Source organism: Eschrichtius robustus, chromosome X (genome assembly GCF_028021215.1).
Source record: "Eschrichtius robustus isolate mEscRob2 chromosome X, mEscRob2.pri, whole genome shotgun sequence".
Taxonomy (NCBI): Eukaryota; Metazoa; Chordata; class Mammalia; order Artiodactyla; family Eschrichtiidae; genus Eschrichtius; species Eschrichtius robustus.
This window is the reverse complement of record NC_090845.1, coordinates 133,204,792-133,225,485: the sequence shown is the minus strand read 5'-3', so window position 1 is coordinate 133,225,485 and position 20,694 is coordinate 133,204,792. Positions and strand designations below refer to the sequence as shown.

At 35.4% G+C, this 20,694-nt stretch overlaps 1 protein-coding gene across 1 annotated transcript in view; it reads left to right on the top strand.

The window, feature by feature from the left end:
• The window catches only part of GABRA3 (gamma-aminobutyric acid type A receptor subunit alpha3), a 258,260-nt gene that overhangs the window by 92,113 nt on the left and 145,453 nt on the right, over positions 1-20,694 (top strand). Inside the window, exon 2 of the mRNA XM_068533080.1 lies at positions 17,202-17,367. Coding sequence (XP_068389181.1) covers positions 17,202-17,367 — 166 coding nt within the window. The remainder of the gene's footprint in view (positions 1-17,201; positions 17,368-20,694) is intronic.

The window sequence follows — 20,694 nt, the reverse complement described above, 5'->3', positions numbered from 1 at the left end:
ATTCTATGGCTTTCTCTACCTACCATTTCTAACTGCTCTTATAACATACTTATGTGTGCCTCAACCATGTTATCTGGTATGCTCACATACCATGGTTTTCTGCATATGACATAATCATGTCTACTGTTGTAATGAGGTTGCCATTTCCCATGTTATAGAAATAAGTTTATGTAGCAAATTTATTTCATTTTGAACCCCCTTTTTATAGTTTCCCATTGTTGCTGTCAGTTTCTCTATCATATCCTTTTGCTCTCAGCATGTAGTTTGAAGTTATTTGATTGTACATTAGACGCTCAAATACCAGTGATATTTGTTCAAACCCCATTCCTACTTCAACATATATTGTGTTGTTTTCCTTTTTACACTATTTCCATCTGCTTTTGCCTCCAAATAGTTCTTCCTGTATTGTAGTTCCTTAATTTTTATTTTTTAATTTTTATTTTATATTGGAGTATAGTTGATTAACAATGTTGTGTTAGTTTCAGGTGTACAGCAAAGAGATTCGGTTATACATATACATGTAACTGTATTGTAGTTTTTTTTTCTATCTTATACCATATCCATGTTGAACAAGCTCTAAACCATGTTTCTCTGCTCCTTTAAGTTTTTGATCATTCATGATGCTTTTCTGTGCGTAGTCCATATGATATCACAGTTTTCTTAGCATGAACTATTAAAGTTAGATTCTGTACTAAGACTACCATCTTCTATATCTTAGACCATGCATTAGCTTATGCATGCTGTTTTTCAGATCCTGCACTGAGATGTTCTTTCCCTCCATCACTGATGTCTGCTCCTATACCAGCTACCTATATCATGGCGAAAAGCTCATTTTGCAGAGTTGTCTGAGGGTGCGTTGTGATCATATGGTATTCGTGGTCTCTTTTTGCATCATTGTCATCTGCTCTATCCCTTCATCTATCAATTACTGCCTGCACTTGGGCCATATGGAATCTCTTGAATCATTGTTCCTCCTATATAATGACTGTCAGCTCATGTTGCAGGGCTTTTTGATTGTGCATCATAGTCAAATGCTCAGACTCCAGTAGTACCTCTTCATCATGCACTGTGGTCATTTGGGCATATTTTTTTACAGGCTTTTTATTCATGCTGCCAGATTGTTTTCAAGGAAGGTTGCATAGATTTATGCTCTCATCAACAGATACATACATACACACACACACACACACACACACACACACGCACACGCACACATATCTAGGATTCCTGTCTTGTCCTATCTTCAACCGAATTGTTTAGCATTTAAAAACATCTTTTGTTCATTTGATAGATGGAGTGGTGCCTCATTGCTTTAATTACATTTCTTGAATCAATATTAAGACTAAATTTTTAGAGAAATATATCAATATAATCAACATTCTGAAATTTGTAGCATTTAACTGGCATAGGACTTATTTTTCTGAATTTTAATTTTAAAAATATGAGATATAATACATATATAGAAATATCATATAATGATACACACTGTTTAAGAATAATTATAATTATTATAAGTATAAAGTGCACATCTGTACAACCACTATCCAAATCAAGATCTACAACATTGGGGGTACTCCTGAAGCCTGTAATGAAAGTATTTCTTATCTCAACCTTTTCTTTCCCCACCAGAAGTAATCATTATCCTGGATCTCACTTGGTTTTCTTTATAGCTTTATCATGTATATCCAAATGTAGTTTAGTTTAGCCTCTTTTTGAATTTTATATGAATAAAACCATACTGTGTTCCTTTGTTCCTTGCTCTGTTTGCTTAACATTAGGTTTGTGATATGTATCCAAGTTGATGCATGTAATTGTACTTCTTTCTATTTCATTGTTATATGGTACTCCATTGTATGATTTATCCATTTTATTTTAAGATGGACATTCAGGTTGTTTCCAGTTCTTTCTTTAGAACAGTGCTGCCATGAACATTCTTTTACATTTACAATTATCCTAGTGCATTTGCACATAAGTTTTTTAAGGTATACATCTAACAGTGGAAATGGTGGATCATGGGTATATGTATCATCAACTTTACAATCTAATGCCAAACTGCTCTCCAAGGAGGCTGTAACATTTTATACGCACATCAGCAGTGTAGGAAAATCCCTGTTGCTTCATATCCTTGCCAAATTTGGTGTTATGAGACTTTAAAATTTTTGGCAACCAATGAAGGTGTAATGAAAACTTATTGTGGCTCTAATTTTCATTTTCATGATTACTAATGAAATAAGCATCTTTTCTTAAGGTAATGACAATTTGGAGTTCCTCTTTTGTGAAGTACCTCTTCAAATCTTTTGTCCATTTTTGCTATTGGATTTTCTCTCTTTTTCTTATTGTGTTGTAGGAATTCTTCATATATTTTGGATAATGTTTCTTTAAGAGATATATGTGTGGTGTGTGACAAGACTATACCATTGTATGCTTGTTCTTTACTCTTTTTCTTGCATCTTTTGATGAACAGAGTTTTGAATTTTAATATACTCTAACAATTGCTTCCTTCATGGTTAGCCCTTTATATATGTTTAAGAAATACTTTCTCCAACTTTGTGAAGTTCATTCTGTTACGTAGTCTTTATAGTTTGGGCTTTCATATTTAGGTTTTCAACCCACCTGTAATAAATTTTTGTATGCTATGGGTAAGATTCTAATTTAATTGTTGTATAAGGTATGAAAATAACCAATTGTCCTACAACCATTTATTGAAAATCCTGTGTTTACCAGACAATTCTTCAGTGCTAACTCAGTCATAAATCAGGTGTTCATATATGCCTGGATTTGTTTTTGAACTCTCCATTCAATTCCCTTTGTTTTTTTTTTCCTGGCATTACTACACTTCTACCCCAATTACAATTTTTAAAAGCAGTCTTCTTATCGGTGGATCAAATCCTTTAATCTTATTCTTCTTCAAGACTTCAAAAAACTATTCTTGGTTCTTTGTATTTCCATGTAAATTTTAGAATAAGCTTGTCAAGGCTGACCAATTAATTAATCAGTCAAAAAATAAATTGAGCAGTATTGACATCTTGAAAATATTGTATTTAAAGTTATATTTCTGAATAAAATTCTATACTTCTATCACATGGAGGCTTTGTACATCATTTGTTAGATTTATTCCTAGACCGAGGTACTTAATTTTATGCTATTGTATGTATAATTTTTAAAATTCAGTATATAATTATTTGTCTTTAGAATTTTATTGATTTCTGGATATTAATTTTATATCTAGCTATCTTGATAAAGTCTCTTACAAATTCTAATAATTTATTTGTTGATTATCGAGGATTTTCTACATAGACATTCATATCATATCCAGGTAATGAAAGTTTTATTCCTTCTTTTCCAAACTTTATCTCTTTTCTTCGTATTGTTTTACTCTACTACCTGAAACTTTCAGTAGAATGTAGAATAGGAGTTGAATCACGTTCCTGATCTCAAAGGTACGGTTTTCATAATTTATCCCTTGGGTATTTTGCTTTCTATAGGTTGTTTTGTAGATACCTTTCATCAGATCAAAGAAATTACCTTTTACTCTTACTTATATTGGTATAACTTTAAAAAACCTGTTGATGTAGATTATATTAGTTATATTAATAGATATTCTCATATTCAACTAACCTTGAATACCTAGGATAAAAACAATTTGACCATGATGTATTATTCATTTTAGATATTGGATATAATTTACTAAGCTTCTTCTGAATTTTTGCCAGTAATTTTCTTTCCTCATGCTGCCATTGTAAGGTTTTGGTATTAAGGTTATGCTAATTTAGTGACATGAATTAGGGATGTTGTATCTTTTATTATCTTGTGGATGAATTTACAAATAATTTACATGATTTCTTTCTTGAATGCTCAGCAAAACTCACTGGTAAAGCTATCCTGGCACTGGGTTTTCTTTTTGGGTAGATTTTTGACTACTATTTCAATTTATTTACTGCTTATAGGGCTATTCATTTTCTCTACTTTCTTCTTGATTCGGTTTTAGTATATTTTTTAGACATTTGCTCATAAAGTTGTTGAACTACACTCTTATGATCTGTCTAATGTTAGTTATTTCAATGAATCAAATTTTGGCTTTCTTGATCATCTCTTTTATAAGTTATTTTCCTTTTTAAAAATTGATGCTCATGTCTTTATTAGCATGCTCCTTCTCCATGGGCTTATTTTGATCTTCTTTTTCTAAGTTATTGGGATATGGGCTTAGCTAATTGTTTTTTTTTTCTTTTTAAAATACATATATAAGGCCACATGTTTTTCCTAAAGTACTGTGAGCTGCACGCCATAAGTTTTATTTTTATTTTTTAAAAATATCTTTATTGGAGTATAACTGCTTTACAATGGTGTGTTAATTTCTGCTTTTATAACAAAGTGAATCAGCTATACATATACATATATCCCCATGTCTCCTCCCTCTTGCGTCTCCCTCCCACCCTCCCTATCCCACCCCTCTAGGTGGTCACAGAGCACCGAGCTGATCTCCCTGTGCTATGCGGCTGCTTCCCACTAGCTATCGGTTTTACATTTAGTAGTGTATATATGTCCATACCACTCTTTCACTTTGTCCCAGCTTACCCTTCCCCTGCCCCGTGTCCTCAAGTCCATTCTCTAGTAGGTCTGTGTCTTTATTCCCGTCCTGCCCCTAGGTTCTTCATGATCATTGTTTTTTGTTTTGTTTGTTTTTTGTTTTTAGATTCCATATATATGTGTTAGCGTACGGTATTTGTTTTTCTCTTTCTGACTTACTTCACTCTGTATGACACACTCTAGGTCCATCCACCTCACTACAAATAATTCAGTTTCATTTCTTTTTGTGGCTGAGTAATATTCCATTGTATATATGTGCCACATCTTCTTTATCCATTCATCTGTCAATGGACACTTAGGTTGCTTCCATGTCCTGGCTATTGTAAATAGAGCTGCAATGAACATTGTGGTACATGACTCTTTTTGAATTATGGTTTTCTCAGCGTATATGCCCAGTAGTGGGATTGCTGGGTCGTATGGTAGTTTTATTTTTAGTTTTTTAAGGAACAGTAATTTTGCTATTATATACTAAAGATGTTCTAATTTGTATTTTGATTTTATTTTACCATGAGTTATATATATCCTATATTATTTCAGTCATTTGAAATTTGTTGTGATTTGCTTTATATTCTTATAAATTTTGGTAAATGTATCTAGTGAGATTAAGTATAATGTTTATTTTTGCCACCAATGAGTACAATATTCTCTATATTTCTACTTGGTCAGTGTTCTTACTTATCTTGTTCAAACCTTCTATATCTGTCCTGATTTTTAAAATCTGTCTAATCTGTCAGTTTATGAAGTGGCTATTGTAAAGTCTTCCATTATGATCATAGATATGTCTATGTTTCTTTGTAGTTCTGTCAATTTTTGCTTTACATATTTTGAAGCTGTGTTATTAGGTGCTTAGACCTTTATTCTACTTCTTGGTAAGTTGAATCTTTTATTATATGGAGTTTTCCTCTTTATCTCTAGTAAAACATTTGAATTAAAGTTGTTTCCTGGAATTCCCAGGCAGTCCAGTGGTTAGGACTCTGTGCTTCCACTGCAGGGGACATGGGTTTGATTCCTGGTTGGGGAACTATGATCCTGCAAGCCACGTGGCATGTCCAAAAAAAAAAAAGTTGTTGTTTCCTGAATATTAAAAGTAATATTATAGTTAATATTTGCATAGCATATCTTTTTGTTTTTACTTTCAACTTTTATTTCTCTTGTGTTTTAGATATGACTCATAAATAACATGCAGTTAATTAATTGTATTATTTTAATCTAGTCTGATATCCTTTATATTTGAATTAGGGTCTTTAGGTCATTTACATATAATAAAATTGCTGATAGATAAATATCTGAGTTTAAAACTATCATTTTCTTTTTATTTAGCTTTTATTTATGCTTTTTATTTAGACTGCCTAGTTTATGTTTATTTTTCCTTCATTTCTTCCTTATTTGGATTGATATTTCTTAAATAATTTTATTTTTTCCTACTCTTCTAATGTAAAAGATATATAAGCTGTTTCTACTTATATTTAGTGCATGTCCTAATAAAATACACACTTTACTTTTCAAAGTCTTTTTATTTCCAGAAGTTGTATTTGGTTCTTTTTCAAGTCTCCTAGTTTATTGTTCATAATATCCTGTTCTCTGCAGATATTTTAAGCTTTTTATGTGGAGGTCATAGTTCTTTTATCATATGTGTCTGATAATTCAAAATCTGAAGTATGTGGGGCTTAGTTTCTCTTCTAGTTGTTTCAGTTGTTTCTTTTTCATAATTCCTAGACTCTTTGTGTTCTTGGTTATCTTTGTATACCTATCAGTGCTTCTGAAAATATTATTTGTGGGGGTTCCAGAAAACCAAATATGAATATATTATTTTCCAGAAATATTTATGTTTGCTTCTGTAGGTCACCTTGTGCATGTTTTGCAGCCACGTAAAAGTAAATTCATGATGAGTTTTCTTGTACGAAACATTAATGTGAATTTAGGTTGCAAACCTGAGAGAGAAGCTTCCTGTGGTTTAAAACCTTTGGGGAGAAGAATCTTTCTGTCTTTATTTCTCCATGTTCAGTTCAAATGGAAGCAATGCTCCTGTAGTCTCCTGAGTATTGGAGATGAGACACAGATTTACTTCTGATTCATTGATACTCTGAAATTTTGGCTCTTGGAGCATCTGAGCTCATGTGAGTGAGTGAGTGAGTGTGTGTGTGTGTGTGTGTCTGTCCGTATGTATGTAGTCAAAGTCCCCATCATTGGAAACTTTTGTTTTGGTTTATACCTGCCTTACTGTATGATATAGTCAAAACCACAACTTATTTTTGTAATTTTATTTTTTTCTCTAACTTTTCCTCTGGTTATTGTTTTTATTTTATTTTCTTGAAATATTCTTCATTCTGTTTTGTGTAATTAAAGGTGTTGAAGAATGTTGGTTTATGAATTTATCTGTTCAACTCTGGGTTCATTCCCCCCAAAATAAAGTTTTGTTTTGTAATTTTAGTTTTTTAATTTTCCTTGAGATGGTGCTTGAAAAGAAGTACTATTATGTGTTATTTAGAGTAGAAATGTCAGTTTATGTTTGTCAGTTGTATTAATTATGGTGTTTGATTTGTCTTCATCTTTTTCAGCTTAATCTGTTGCAAACTGAGTAGTATGTTAATTTACCTCAACAACCCAATATCTTTCCTTTATCTTTTAGTTGTAAGTTCTTGTTTTATATATCCTGAAGTAGTGTTATTGAAAGTAGAAAGTCTTATGAGTTGCTGCTACTAGTAGGGATGGGGAAGAATAGCATATATACCTGTATATGCTTCAAAGAACATTACAGTACAAAATACATTATATCACCACATACATTTTTAGCTAATTCAGCATTTAGGTTTCTGAGTTATGGTATTTGTGTGACATTAGCTTGTCTTTCCTAACAGCTTTTGGGTCTATATATTCTGTTTTAAAAGATGGAACATGTGCTGTGTAGTTTATCTTAATTCATTCTTAACAGCAATGTATATCATTAAATTTCCTTTTAAGACATTGAATTTTGTCCGTTTTCCATTACTTTTGACAATAAGACTCCTCTTCCCTCACTGGTTTTTGTTGCTATCTACCTCTTCTAATGAGAAGCTGAGAAGAGATATCTTGAATTGTACTAATTCAGAGCCAGGGAGCCCCAAATTTTAGAGGTATCCATATAGAAGCCTACAAAGGAGATAGACTAGAAATGAACAAAGTTGTATTATAACTAGGATGGTAACATGGAGTCCAAGGAATTTTAGAGGAAGAAGTTGTGGTCAGTGCTATCAAAAAGAAAAAAAAAGGAAAAAAGAAAAGAAAAAGAAAAAAGAGAAAGAAGGGAAGTTCAATCTAATTGGTGATCTTAAGTGTGGGTTATATTTTTAATACCAACATTACTGGTGATCACTGACATAGTACATAGTTTCAGTGAAATGATCAGGGAAGAAAGCAGAATGTAGTTGTTAAAAGAATGAATAGGAGATGAGTAAGGTGGATTTAACAAATTACTCATGCAAGAAACTTGATTGATGAAGAAAGGAAAGAAGATAACTAGAAAAGAGCATATCAATAGAATATTTTTTTTAGATGGGAGAAACTTGATTATGTTTATAGTCTAAGAGAAAGGAGTCATTAGAGAAGAGAGATCTAAGATACAGGTGAGTAGGAGAGTCAATGGAGGGAAAAGGAGTTGATGAGATCAGGAGCTTAGGTTGATGGATTATCCTTAAAGTGGACAGGTTAACCTTGCTTTATGAAATGAATAGAAGAGAAATTAAGGGTAAATATAAAAGTGAATCTTTTTTGTAGGTTGGGGCAGGGCTGATGTCTTAAGTTTGGTTCCACAGAAACAGACTCTGAGATTAGGATTCATGTGAAAGTGGTTTATTAGGAAGTAATCCCAGGAAAAACCAGAGGAGTGGAAAGTGAGGCAAGGAAGGGAAGGAGGGCAAGCAAGGATAGTATGTCAAGCAAAGTATCATGGAGACAGTGTGGGTCACACCTCAACGTTGTCCCCATCAGGGAGCTGCAGTATTTGTACCTCTGCACCTGTTAATACTGGTTAAGGGCTACCCAGGTTTGGAGAGAAGGCACAGCAAAGTCAATATAGAAAAAACTGATAAAGAGATACAAGGGGATATGGGTGAAGCGTTGTTAGTATGTGCTATGGATGTTTTGTCTTTCCTGAGCATCTTGACTTTTTCTTAAGAACCGTTGTAAATTTCCTTGAATAGGCAACTTGAGATGAATGACAAGTTTAGAGCAAACAGTTGAGAGGAGTAGTGGAGAGGGCTGATTTATGACAAATCAAAGAATTGAATGGTTCTGGCCTTGGAGATTGATTTGTTGTAGGGCTGCTTTGCATGACGTGGAATTTTCTTCAGCAGCATTCACCAGTCTAAGAGAACACGGATTTTTTTTTTTTTTTTTTGGTTTGTTGGTCCAAGAAAGTATTTCTGAGCAAATACGGTGGAAGGTCGTATATGCCAGGTTCTGGTGAAAGAGTAATTCAAGTGATTTACTATTGGCTCCAGCCTTGAAATGAAAGGAAGTAGCACTAAGCAAGACTAAGAGAATAGGAGATAATGGAAGGATCAATAGACAGAAGCTCTAATTTCAAAGAGCAAGTGGAGTAGAAGTAATAGTTTAAAAACTAGAAGAATAACATAATAAAGACAGAAATTAAAGATACTGGAGTTTAAGATTTTTGACGCAGTTATGGAGCAATTATGTATAAGATAAAGAGAATGTGGCTCTGAGCATAGATTGATAAAGTGGAATATATAGATACATTATCAACACCAACAATGAAATACTGAAGATGATGGAAGGACAAAAAAGTGTGAGTTGAGCACTGTTTTTGAATCAATGTGGGGAGGCAATAAGGAGGTTGGTGTAAGACTAATGAGGGCAGAGGGTGATACAGATAGATGGTGTGAACCTCAAATGACAAGGAGTGTATGCACACAGGAGAGGAATAGTTTCAAAGTGGCATTAAAGAGATGAGATAATTCTGATCCTGTCTCTCAGCTGCATAATGTGTGGGACTATGCACATGCTACACTTTAGAGGAAAGTTAATGAAGTAGTGTCTTTGACGTAAACCCAATTTATTTAAAGCAGGGAGAAGGGGAGATTTTTCTGTTAAGAGGTTGAGGACACAGGAACATTTGTTTCCCATAAAATGAAAGATTAAAAGGCATGGGGGAAAGGTAGTCTTCAGAATATATCTCTGAGAAGGAAAGGATCCCTAGAATAGTGTGGGCATGAACTCAGAAAGCATTCTTTTTTCCAACAAATATTTTACTGAGTAGCTACCATATGCCAGGCACTGTTCTGTGGCTTGGAAATAGAGATAAGGTCTCTGTTCTAATGAAACATATCTAGTGGGGGAAACAGAAAATAAACAAGTAAATATATGATGTAATTTTAGGTAGTGCTATATCCTATAAGAAAAATGGTACTGGGTAAGGGGATAGAGAGAGATGAGAAAGGAGCATGCAGTTTTAGATAACAGTGATCAGGGAAAGTTTCTCTGAAACAGGGGCACAGAACTAGAATCCTAAAGAAAGTAAAGGAGTGAGCCAAAATGATTTATGGAAGAAGAGCATTTATGGCAGAGAGGAGAGCAAGTGCAAAGCCCCTAAGGCAGGAGCATGCTGGATGTTTTCAAGGAACAGTAGGAAAATCAGTTTAACCTGATATGAGTAGTGGAGAGGGAAAGTAGAAAGAGGTGAGATTCAGAGGTAGCCAGTGGTCAAATCAAGTAGATCCTTATAGGTCATGGCAAGTACTTTGGATCCAATGAAGATCCACTGGAAAAATTTGAGAATGGAGTGTTATAATCTGACTTATATTTTTAAAAACTCACTGTGGCTGCTGTGCAGGTAATGGACTGTAGGGGACAGGAGAGGAAGGAGCAAGACAAGTTAGGAGGCCATTCACTGCAGTCATGGTGGTGAGAGATGATGGTTTAGATAAGCTTGTGGGCATTGGAGGTAGTGAGAAGTGGTTAGAGTCTGAATCTGTTTTGAAGTCAACAGGATAAGCTGATAGTTTGGATATATGGTGTAGAAGAGAGAAATCAAGGTGTAGATGTGGTTTGGGTATGGGTGGATTTGATGTGAGGTGTGTGAGAGAGAAGAGTTATTGGTCTAGTGTTGTTTTCACTTCATTGATTCCCTTTTACTCTGTTTTGTTCACTGCTGTACTCCCAGCACCTAGAACCTGGTAAGTAGATGGTGCTTCATAAGTTTTGAATGAATGAATAGTGAGTGGTTTAGGTGGAGTGATAGGTGAAAATACTTGATTGGTATAAGGGGAATCAGAAAATGAGAAGTGAAGAAGTTGACATAGTGATATCAAAAATTATTGAAATGAATTACCATAAATGGAAGCAGAGAAATTAGGAAAGAGGTGGAGGGGGATGTCAGGTCAAGGGAGGGCTGCTTTTTTTTTGATCATGGATGATAATTACATCATTTTTTTATGCTGCAGGAAATGAGCCAGTAGATAGGGAAAAAATGACAAGTGTGGGAGAGAGAAGAAAATCACTGAATTAAAATCCTTGAGCAGGAGACAGGGAATAGAATCCAGGGCACATGTACAAGGGATAGCATAAGATGAGACTAGACACCTCTTGTAACAAGGGAAAGGTAGAGTATATGCCTGAGATTCAGGTAGATTGTAATAATTGATATTATGAGGATAAAATCTTCTGATTGTTTTATTTTTCCTGGAAAATAAGAAGCAAAGCCATCTGTTGAGAGTCTGGGAGAAGAGTTACTGGAGAATTAAGGAGAGAAAAGAAAGTAAAAAATAGTTGTTTCAGAAAGTGGGAGAGTAAATTGGTTTGGCAAATGTAAAAGGATCATGGGACATTTGAAGTATGTTGAGGAAAATTTAAAGAGAGACCAGTCAGGAATAATTATGAATTTTTCTCCAGCTATATTTAGCTGCTTAGTTGCAGGCAAAGAGATGGATTTAACCAGGGCTTATATTTTTTCCAGGCAGTCACAACAGAGTAAGGGAAAGGCAAGTGTGTTGAGGGTTCACAGCAGAGAATGATTATAATGATTTTAATTACAGACTATGTATGTAATCCAGGTAGGATAAGAAAGTAAGAACACCAAGGTGATTATGGGCAATTTAAAGGTGGTAAGATCAAGGGATTAGAGATAGGAGGGTAGAAGGGTTGACAGTATAAAGGTACTGGATGAAAAGGGTTGGAAATATATCATCAGAGAGTTATTTGAGATCATAGATTTGTAATGACAAGATTTAGGCTATGACCATGGGAGTGAGTGGCTGAATTAGGATGGAGCTGAGGCTCGTTGGAGGGCAAGAGATCAAGGAATTTATTTGTAGGTTACAGTGACCAAGGATTACTATATATCAAACATAATGCTTAATTCTGTACATGAACTACACCACTTAATTCTTATAACACTCCTATATGCCAGTAGTACCATTATCAACATTTTATAGATGAGAATGTTGAGTCAAATCACTCACCCAATGTCAGATTTCTATGTGGTATATCAAGGATTGGAACTAGGATGTTTCTTACTCCAAAACCTTTAATAGTGGCAGTGACCTGAGGCTGGGTAGAATTAGATGGCCTTAAATGAAACTCTGGTGACAAATTTAGACAAAGAAATGGCAGAGTTGGCTTCATAGTATCTGGGTAGCAGCACTTGGGATACCTCTGTTCAGGTAAAGTTCTGGCAGATAGTGCCTCATAGCATCCAAGCAGGGGAGTTGGTGGGCAGAGTGTTGGTATCTAGTACTTTCTAAGCACTAAGGTAAAGGAGTTTTAGGAATTCTTATAGAAGAATGTACTGTATCGGTGCCTTGTACAAAGTGGATGCTCAAGTGTTTGTGATAAAATGAATTTATATTTGGACAGGATATAACAGCTGACTCATCCTGGTAACAGGTCTTTAGCCAGGCATTTTATGTATGTTATATTATTTAATCTTTAGAATTCTTAGAAGATGAGTATTATTACCCCCATTTTATGTTGAAGAAGGAGGTCTTTAAAGCCTAACATGACTAGTATTTGGTAATTCCAAGTAGTCTCTTAATCTAGTGTGTTCCAAAGCCCATCCTACACCCTATCCTTTATACTATCTTACCTCATTTAGGGATGTGACTTTTTCAAAATAGCATTCATTAGCTATTTATTAAGTATGCATTATTTATCAAGCACTTTTCTATGCATTGGGCATATATCTATGGATAAAACAAGCAAAATTCCTTGTGCCCATTGAGCTTATATTCTACTGGGGAAAGAGACGATAACAAAAAACATAAAATATATGCTAGAAGTGCTAAAAGGGAAAATAGAGCAGGCAACTGCATAGGAAGTATCTGGGATGTGTAGAAGGATTGAATTTTTAGATAGGGTGGTCAGGGAAGGTCTCAATGAGAAAGGTGATATTTGGATAAAAACCTAAAGTGAAGGAATGAACAAACTATCTGGAAATTGGATGGAAGAATATTCCAGGTAGAGGCAATAGCAGATGCAAAGGCTCTAGAGCTGGAGCATGCCTGGCATATCCAATGAGTGGCAAGGAGGCCATATGGCTGAAATGGAGTGAGTAAAAGAGGAGGGTAGTAGAGGTTAGCCAGCTATTTGGGGATAAGATCATGTAGGTTCTTGTAGGTCATAATAAGGCTTTTTGAAATGGGAAGCGATTGGATGATTTTGAACAGAGGAGAGACATGATCTGACTTAACACTTTATAATTTCACTCTGTCTGCTGTTTAAAGAACAGACTGTAAGGGAGCAAGGGCACAGGCAGCAAGACCAGTTAAGAGGCTTTTATAATGATCTCAGCAAGAGATGACAAGCCAGAGTAGCAGCAGAGGTGATGACCAGTGGTTTTATTCTGGATATGTTTCCTTTCTAATGGAATGCCCATGAGACTTGTTTATGGATTGAATGTGGGGTGTGAGAGTAAAAGTGGAGTCAAGAATGACATCAGAGTTTTTACTGAGCAGATGGAAGGGTGGGGTTACTATTACCTGAAATGAGAAAGACTGCAGGAGGACCAGGTCTGTGTGTGTGTGTAGGTGGATGCTTCTCAGACATCTAAGTGCAGATATGGGTTGCAGGAGAGATCTAGGATGGAGATATTAATTTGTAAGTTATCAGCTAATAGAGATTTCCCTCTGGTTAGTTCCTTGTACCTTCCTTTAGTTCTTGAGTGGAGTGAATTGATAGAGTAACCATTGTTATTTTGGCTATGCAATTACATATTATGGTGACTTGAGCATGTGTCATGATTGTGTGTTCCTGTACCATAGATAATACATTCTAATACCAAGATTATCTGAGCCTGCACAAGGGTTGTCACCTCCTATATTATAGCCAATCTGACCCTACCAGAGAGATCTGCCATTGTGACCATGGTTATCTGAATACACTCATTGGTTTTAAGCTCATACGTCATCGGTGTTTATTCATTTGCTGTACTTATATGAGCATACACCATGGTTGTCTACTTTTGCAGTGTACACTGGCTTCTTTATACTAACTTTAAAACTAATATTAGGTTTTACATTCTGCTCATGCAACATAGTTGTTTGAATATTCATGTCATTATATGATGTTCCTTTGCTATAATTTTCAGTATATTCATCATGGGTATGTGTAGTATTATATTTGTTTGTTCATATGTTATAAATAGCAATTTATTCACCATGGTCATCATTACTTGAAAGATATCAATTCTTCATTATGGCCACTTGCATCTATACCTTACCTCTCAGCTCCAGTGGAAAAATTTGAGCATGTCAACCTACTCTTGGACCATGGCTTCTGTTCCTGCATCATGGCAGTCTAGCATGGCCATCTACTCCTAAACCATGTCACTTAATTCTTATATCATGGTTGCCGTGATACACACATTGTGCATGCACACATCGTGGTTAAGGACTAATATACCAAATACTTCTTCACATTCATCATGGTTGTTTAAGCATATACCATAGTTGTCTCCAGCTAGATAGATGCTTTATCATGTTTGAAGGCTCTTTGTTCAAGTGTCATGGTTTATGTACTATGGTCACTTGAAAATTCAGCAAGGTTGTTAGAATAATTTTGAGTGTCTTCTCTTCTACTGTCCTTCTCTGTACTGTTTGATGATCATCTGAGCATGTACATGGATTTATGTTCATTTAATGCTAATAGCTTCTAATGTGCCATATTTCTCTGTACATATATCAGGGTTGGGTCCTGTTTTATAGATATTTGCTAACTTGTTAAGACTCTGCCTGTTCCAGTGGCATGTTGTTTTTTAATTAAAACATTAATTCTGGTAAAAAAAACACATAACAAACAATCAGCCATTTTAACTGTACAGTTTAATGTTGTTAAGTATATTCACATTGTTGTACAGCAGTGTAGTGGCATTCTTTTGATCATGTGCAATGTCTTAATGAAATGTGTACCAAGGCCCTCTTCTCTTGTTCAGTGGTTAGTAGGCTTATGTGCTATGGTTTTCTGACATATACCATAGCCAAATGGTTTTATATCATAGATGTGTTCACATGAATAATAATAATGTTGTTTGCTAACAAGTGTCATGGTAGTTGGAGGGCACGTATTATGTCCAACCTCTTTTATATATAAGGGATGTCTTCTCATGCATAATGGTTATTTGAACATGTATCTTAGTCATGAGTTTATATAACATTGTTGTCTTCTTATGCATCATAGTTTTCTCCTTCCAAATCATGGGTATTTGTTTCTGTGTCACTGGCATCTATGCTTAGTGTGAAGATTTGCTGCTTGTTTACCATGATCATTTGAACATAAGCCATAGTTATATACTAGAATAGCATAGTTGAGCATACACTATGAGTATTTTGCTCATGCAGCATGGCCATCTTCTCCTAAACCCAGGATTGTTACTCAGGCAGTCATGTTTTTTAAGCATGCATCATAGTTCTGTCCTATATTCCATGCATTATTTCTACAATTTAGACTTCATATCCTGTACCAAGTCTCTTTGTTCCTGTAGAGTAATTGTCAATCATGATTATATGAGCATTAACCTTTGTCATGTGATTTTCAACATTAGGGTCTTCTGAAGCCCTGTGGATGTTTGAGCATATGTCAGAGTTATTGCCCATACTACAGCTGTTTCTCTTGCCCCAGAATTGTCTGTTTATGCACCATATTTTCTTACTCGTATGCTATGGTTTTCTTAACTGTACTGTTTCTGTTGATTTCTGTAAAATAGCCATCAACTCTTGTACAGCTCATGAATCATGAATGTCACAGCACATATTAAATTGAGCATAAGAAATTGCTGTTTTGTGAAAGAAAAATTGTCAAATATTGGCAAATTTATGTGATACAACCGAATACTATGACTATTTCTATCTATAATGTGGACATTTTCTCATGTCAGAAATCCATTTTCTCCTGTATCATAGTTTTCTATGCCTGTATCAGATTCAAGAAGACAATCTAATATAGAACCTAGTGGCTGCTTTGGGGCGGGGGGGGTGGAGTGGTTAGGATCAATTTAGAAAGATTTTGTTCTTCATCTTCTCATCTACCAGAATAGCTCTTCAGCATGTATCTGTTTTACATATTAGTGTCCTGTATAAACTTTCCTTGGGAAAAACTTTTCATATCCTTCTATGCCCTCTGAAAATTAAACCACCTATATGACTGTAAAAGAGTATGGTGCTGGGTCAGAATTAGGTCTCCTTCAAGTGGTCAGTGTCTCAAATTCAAAGAAGCCATAAGGTTTAGAGGTAACAAGCAAGTGCCTCTTTACACTGTTTTCTTAACCCCATGTCCTGGGTAAACCTCTACCAGTCCAGAGTTCATAAAACAGCCCTGCATATAGGCAACTCAAAATTGCATAATTCTATCATCAGTATAATTTGCTGACCACGTAGAGACTTCTGTACCAGGAGACTGGGCTTGGATTTCTTCTTTATGTTGTGGCCTCTATATGGGACTGGTTTTGCCCTCAAATATCTCTTTATGGGAAAACATTGCATTCCTATTCAGGAATCATGGTGTCTCATCATTCAGCATTTTCTCAACCCGATTCAGAGGATACAGTCGATCTTCTCCAGGCCCTTTGATATTTTGGAAAACTGCTTAACTGTATCAAGATGAGAATCAATCCCAAAAAGTCTATAAAGAGACTCCAGGTCTTAATATTCTAGGATTTTCTACAATATTATACAATTATTCATGGAAAAGGCATTTGTGATAGTAAAAAAATCAAACAGGATTGGGGGAAAATAAAATGAAGACAAGAGAGATTATTTTAAGATCTCGGATTATAAGAGGTAACTGAGGCTAAGAGAAGTTCTGTGACTCACCTAGTTACAAGAAGACAGGGAAAAAGATGGCATTGTAACCTAAGACTTCCAATTACTGATTTAGAGTCTTTATACTACCCTCTATTGTTTGGGCTCTGGTATAATCAAGAGAGGGATATGCCAGGAGTGAATTTTGGTGGCATTGATGAACTGCAGAAGGAGGACTGTCACAGTAAGCATTTAGTAGCTGTATATTATGGAAGTTAAATGGCTCTAATAGAGTTGAATAAAATCTTTTTTTTCACCACTTCTTCCTCCTTCCCTTTGTCTTCTACTCCTTTCCCCTTCCTCTTTCCCTGAACATGGAACTCACAGGTCTCTCCAAGTTGGTGCCTAAGAAGATGATAATCACACAAATAAGTCAGTTCTACATGACTAGCCTTGGGCTTCTCTTCCTGATTAATATTCTCCCTGGAACAACTGGCCAAGGGGAATCAAGACGACAAGAACCTGGGGACTTTGTGAAGCAGGATATTGGCGGGTAAGTACCCTTAACTCCTAGAACAAAAGAAGACTGTGATAAATTATTGCCTTTGACCAGAGCTTTTTTTTTTTTTTAATTGAAGAATAGTTGAGTTACAATATTGTGTTAATTTCAGGTGTAAAGCAAAGTGATTCAGTTATATAAATATTCTTTTTTTTCAGATTATTTTCCATTATTGGTTGTTACAAGATATCGAATATTGTTCCCTGTGATATATAGTAAATCCTTGTTGCTTATCTGTTTTATATATAGTAGTGTGTATCTGTTAATTCCATACTCCTAATTTATCCCTCCCCCTCCCTTTCCCCTTTGGTAACCATGAGTTTGTTTTCTATCTCTGTGAGTCTGTTTCTGTTGCATATGTAGATTCATCTGTTAAGGAAGGAAACTTGTAAGAAGTAAGGGAAGTGAGATAGGGAAGGAGCAAAAGTAAAACAAAGGTGTGATTTCACTTGAAGTGTAGCTTCCATTTGACCCCATGGGGAGATACGGAGCATGAATGGCACTATAATTTTGGCAAGGGGCCTGGCTTTTGTAGCTTCATCTTAGTCAGTCATTGTCCTCCCAGGCATTTTAGAGTGAGATGGTTCCCTTCAGCTGATGGTAATACCCTGAAGTAGCTGGGGGATGGTTTTACTGGCATAGTAAAAGAAATCTTGACGTAGTAGTAACAGTAAATACTATATTTGGTTTCTTCATGCTTTTATGGCTATGCTTTCTACCCTTCACTTTACAGATTCAATCAATCCCTAAGATTTGTCATTTCTTCCTCCCACATCCCTTGGATTCATCTACTTTTTTCCAACTTTCCTGCTACCACCCTAGTTTAACCTGATGTTGTCTTCCACTTGGACTACTGCAAGAGTCTCTAATTGGTTTTACTTCCTAAAGTCTGTAGCCAGTGTTTCTTCTACAATGCATGTTGCATTATATCTGTCCTATTTAGAGTTACTTAATGACTTTCTATTATCCCTAAAGTCCCAACTCCTTAATATGATTTTATAAGACCCAGTATGACCCAGCCTCCACCCATTTGTCACCCTTATTTCTAGTCCTCCTGTCACCAAACTCTATGTTCTTTAGCTATTTTGAACTTCTTTTGACTTTAAAAGTCAACCTCATTCAGAGAATATCATTACTAGAAATCACCCCCTTAGCCTCTACATATTTCAGTATTACAGAGGATATTTCATTCTTTGGTGGTGTTTGTTGTTGTTTTACATTTGGCTATTGTCCCATATACTTGGAAGCATTAGGACTTGTTCCTAATTATTTTTGCAGAGTTGATTATCTTAATGTACTCTGAGTCTTTCCATCTTCTATCAGCATTTTCAACAATAATCTCTGGGGCTGAGGGTTACACAACTGGACTGATATGTCCTTAGAAACGTGGCCCATGAGGCCCTTTTTGTTCTTTATCCCAGTGTGGGGAAAAAAAAAAGACTAATTCTGTCTTATTAACTTCTCATGTATGTGATTTCATTGGGCATGATAGGTGTTCTAAATAAGATGGAAGTTCTAAATAAATGAATCTTACCTCTTCAAATGTTAAAGCCTTTTTAATTTTAACTCTGAGAATTAAAGTTCTCTAAAAATGTATTGCATGTTATCTAATAATCCTAAACAAGGATTTTGAACAGAACAGTCCCACTTCTTGGTGACTCTCTGATCATCATAAGGAGCATTCATTGTATTTATCCTATATCTGCTTTTTTTCTTTTTGTGTCTCCATCCTCAGTGTCAGTTGTCACCTCTCCTGTTTACATTGGTTTGCTTATGTCCTGTTGGTGCTTAGAAAATCAGATAAACAAGCCTTTTAATAATTATATTAAAGAGAAGGCCAAAACATCTTGCTTGAATAAGCAGAGACTGTTGAGGAGTACTGGTTTATTGACCAGTACTTTGTTGAAATCATGTTCTAAATGCAATTGTTCTCAATGTTTGGTATGTGTAAGCAAGGAAGCAGTCTCCACACCTGGAGAATTTGATTTAGTAGCTCTGAGAATAGTGCCTAAAATTTGCATTTTTATCAAGTGCCCCACATGATTCTGATGTAAGGAATCTTCGAACAATACTTTGGGGACACAGTCCTTGTTTTCAAAGAACTTACAGTATAGTTAGGAATATGGGATTCTGAAATTTTAGAATAGCAGACATGGGAAAATGCATAGAGAGCATATAGTCTGATTCCTCATTTTTTGCATGAAGAAATTGAGTTCCAGAAAAGGAAATTTACTTTTCTAAGACTTTACAGAAAATTAATAGTAGAGCTAGGTCTAGAACACCAGTCTCTGATTCCAAGTCCCATATTTTTAAAGAAAAGCTACAGGGAACAATTTCAGCTTCATGTAATAAAGGAATTTCTCATACTCCTGCTTCCTTGTTTGACCATTAACAAATGAGAACTATATGTGTGAACAGTGTTAGGTTGGAGCATTATGAAAATGTCATTTCTCTGGGTCAAAATGGTTGAATATAAGCAATTTCATGATGGGTCAACCTCAGTAGCAAGTAAATGCCAAATGGATATTCTGTCCAGGTCTGACTGCGATTTGTTGAAACTTGAGATGTGTATCAGTCAGGATCCCAAAGAATACAGATGGGACATTTCAAATAAGACTATTTGAGGAGGGTACATTTGCAAAGGACCTAATAGTAAAGGTATGGTCTGGGTGTAGATACACCCCCAACAGATACAGCAAGAACCTAAGGCCAGCAGTAGGTATGTCATGTAAAACAAGTTTACTTAAGAGGTGAAGAGATCTTTAGTGGAGGAGATTTCACAGGGAGAGAGCCAAGAGATTACATACCCAGACTTTCCCTTCTTTTTCCCTCTGTCTTCTGAAGCCAGAGGCTGTGGCAGCCCTGTTGATATAGTTCATATAGTTTACCCTTATAAGAAAGAGAACAGGGTGAAGAGTGCATAATATATCTGGAAGGGGAAATGAAAGACACTGGGCACAAGGCTGTACATTTACATGACACCATATCACCACTTTTTCTGCATCAAGATTACATAGTGCTGGCAGTGGTGAGAACAGATACTGTGAATTTAAGAGGAAATGGTTGAACTGTTGATTCATTGTCTCTTTGTCACATTCATAGTCTGACTTGGTGCCATGTTCCATCGGTCCTTGTAAGTGTCTGCTTTCATTGTGAAATATATTTTCTCATTTATCTTAATCTCAGAATAAACTGGCACCTGTGGCCACACATGTAAATACTAAGTTACTAAGAGAAACATGAAAGACTTGGTTTTTATTTTACTTTAACTCAGTGAATAATGTGGACAGGCGTGGCACATGTTGAGTGGGAATGTCTCAA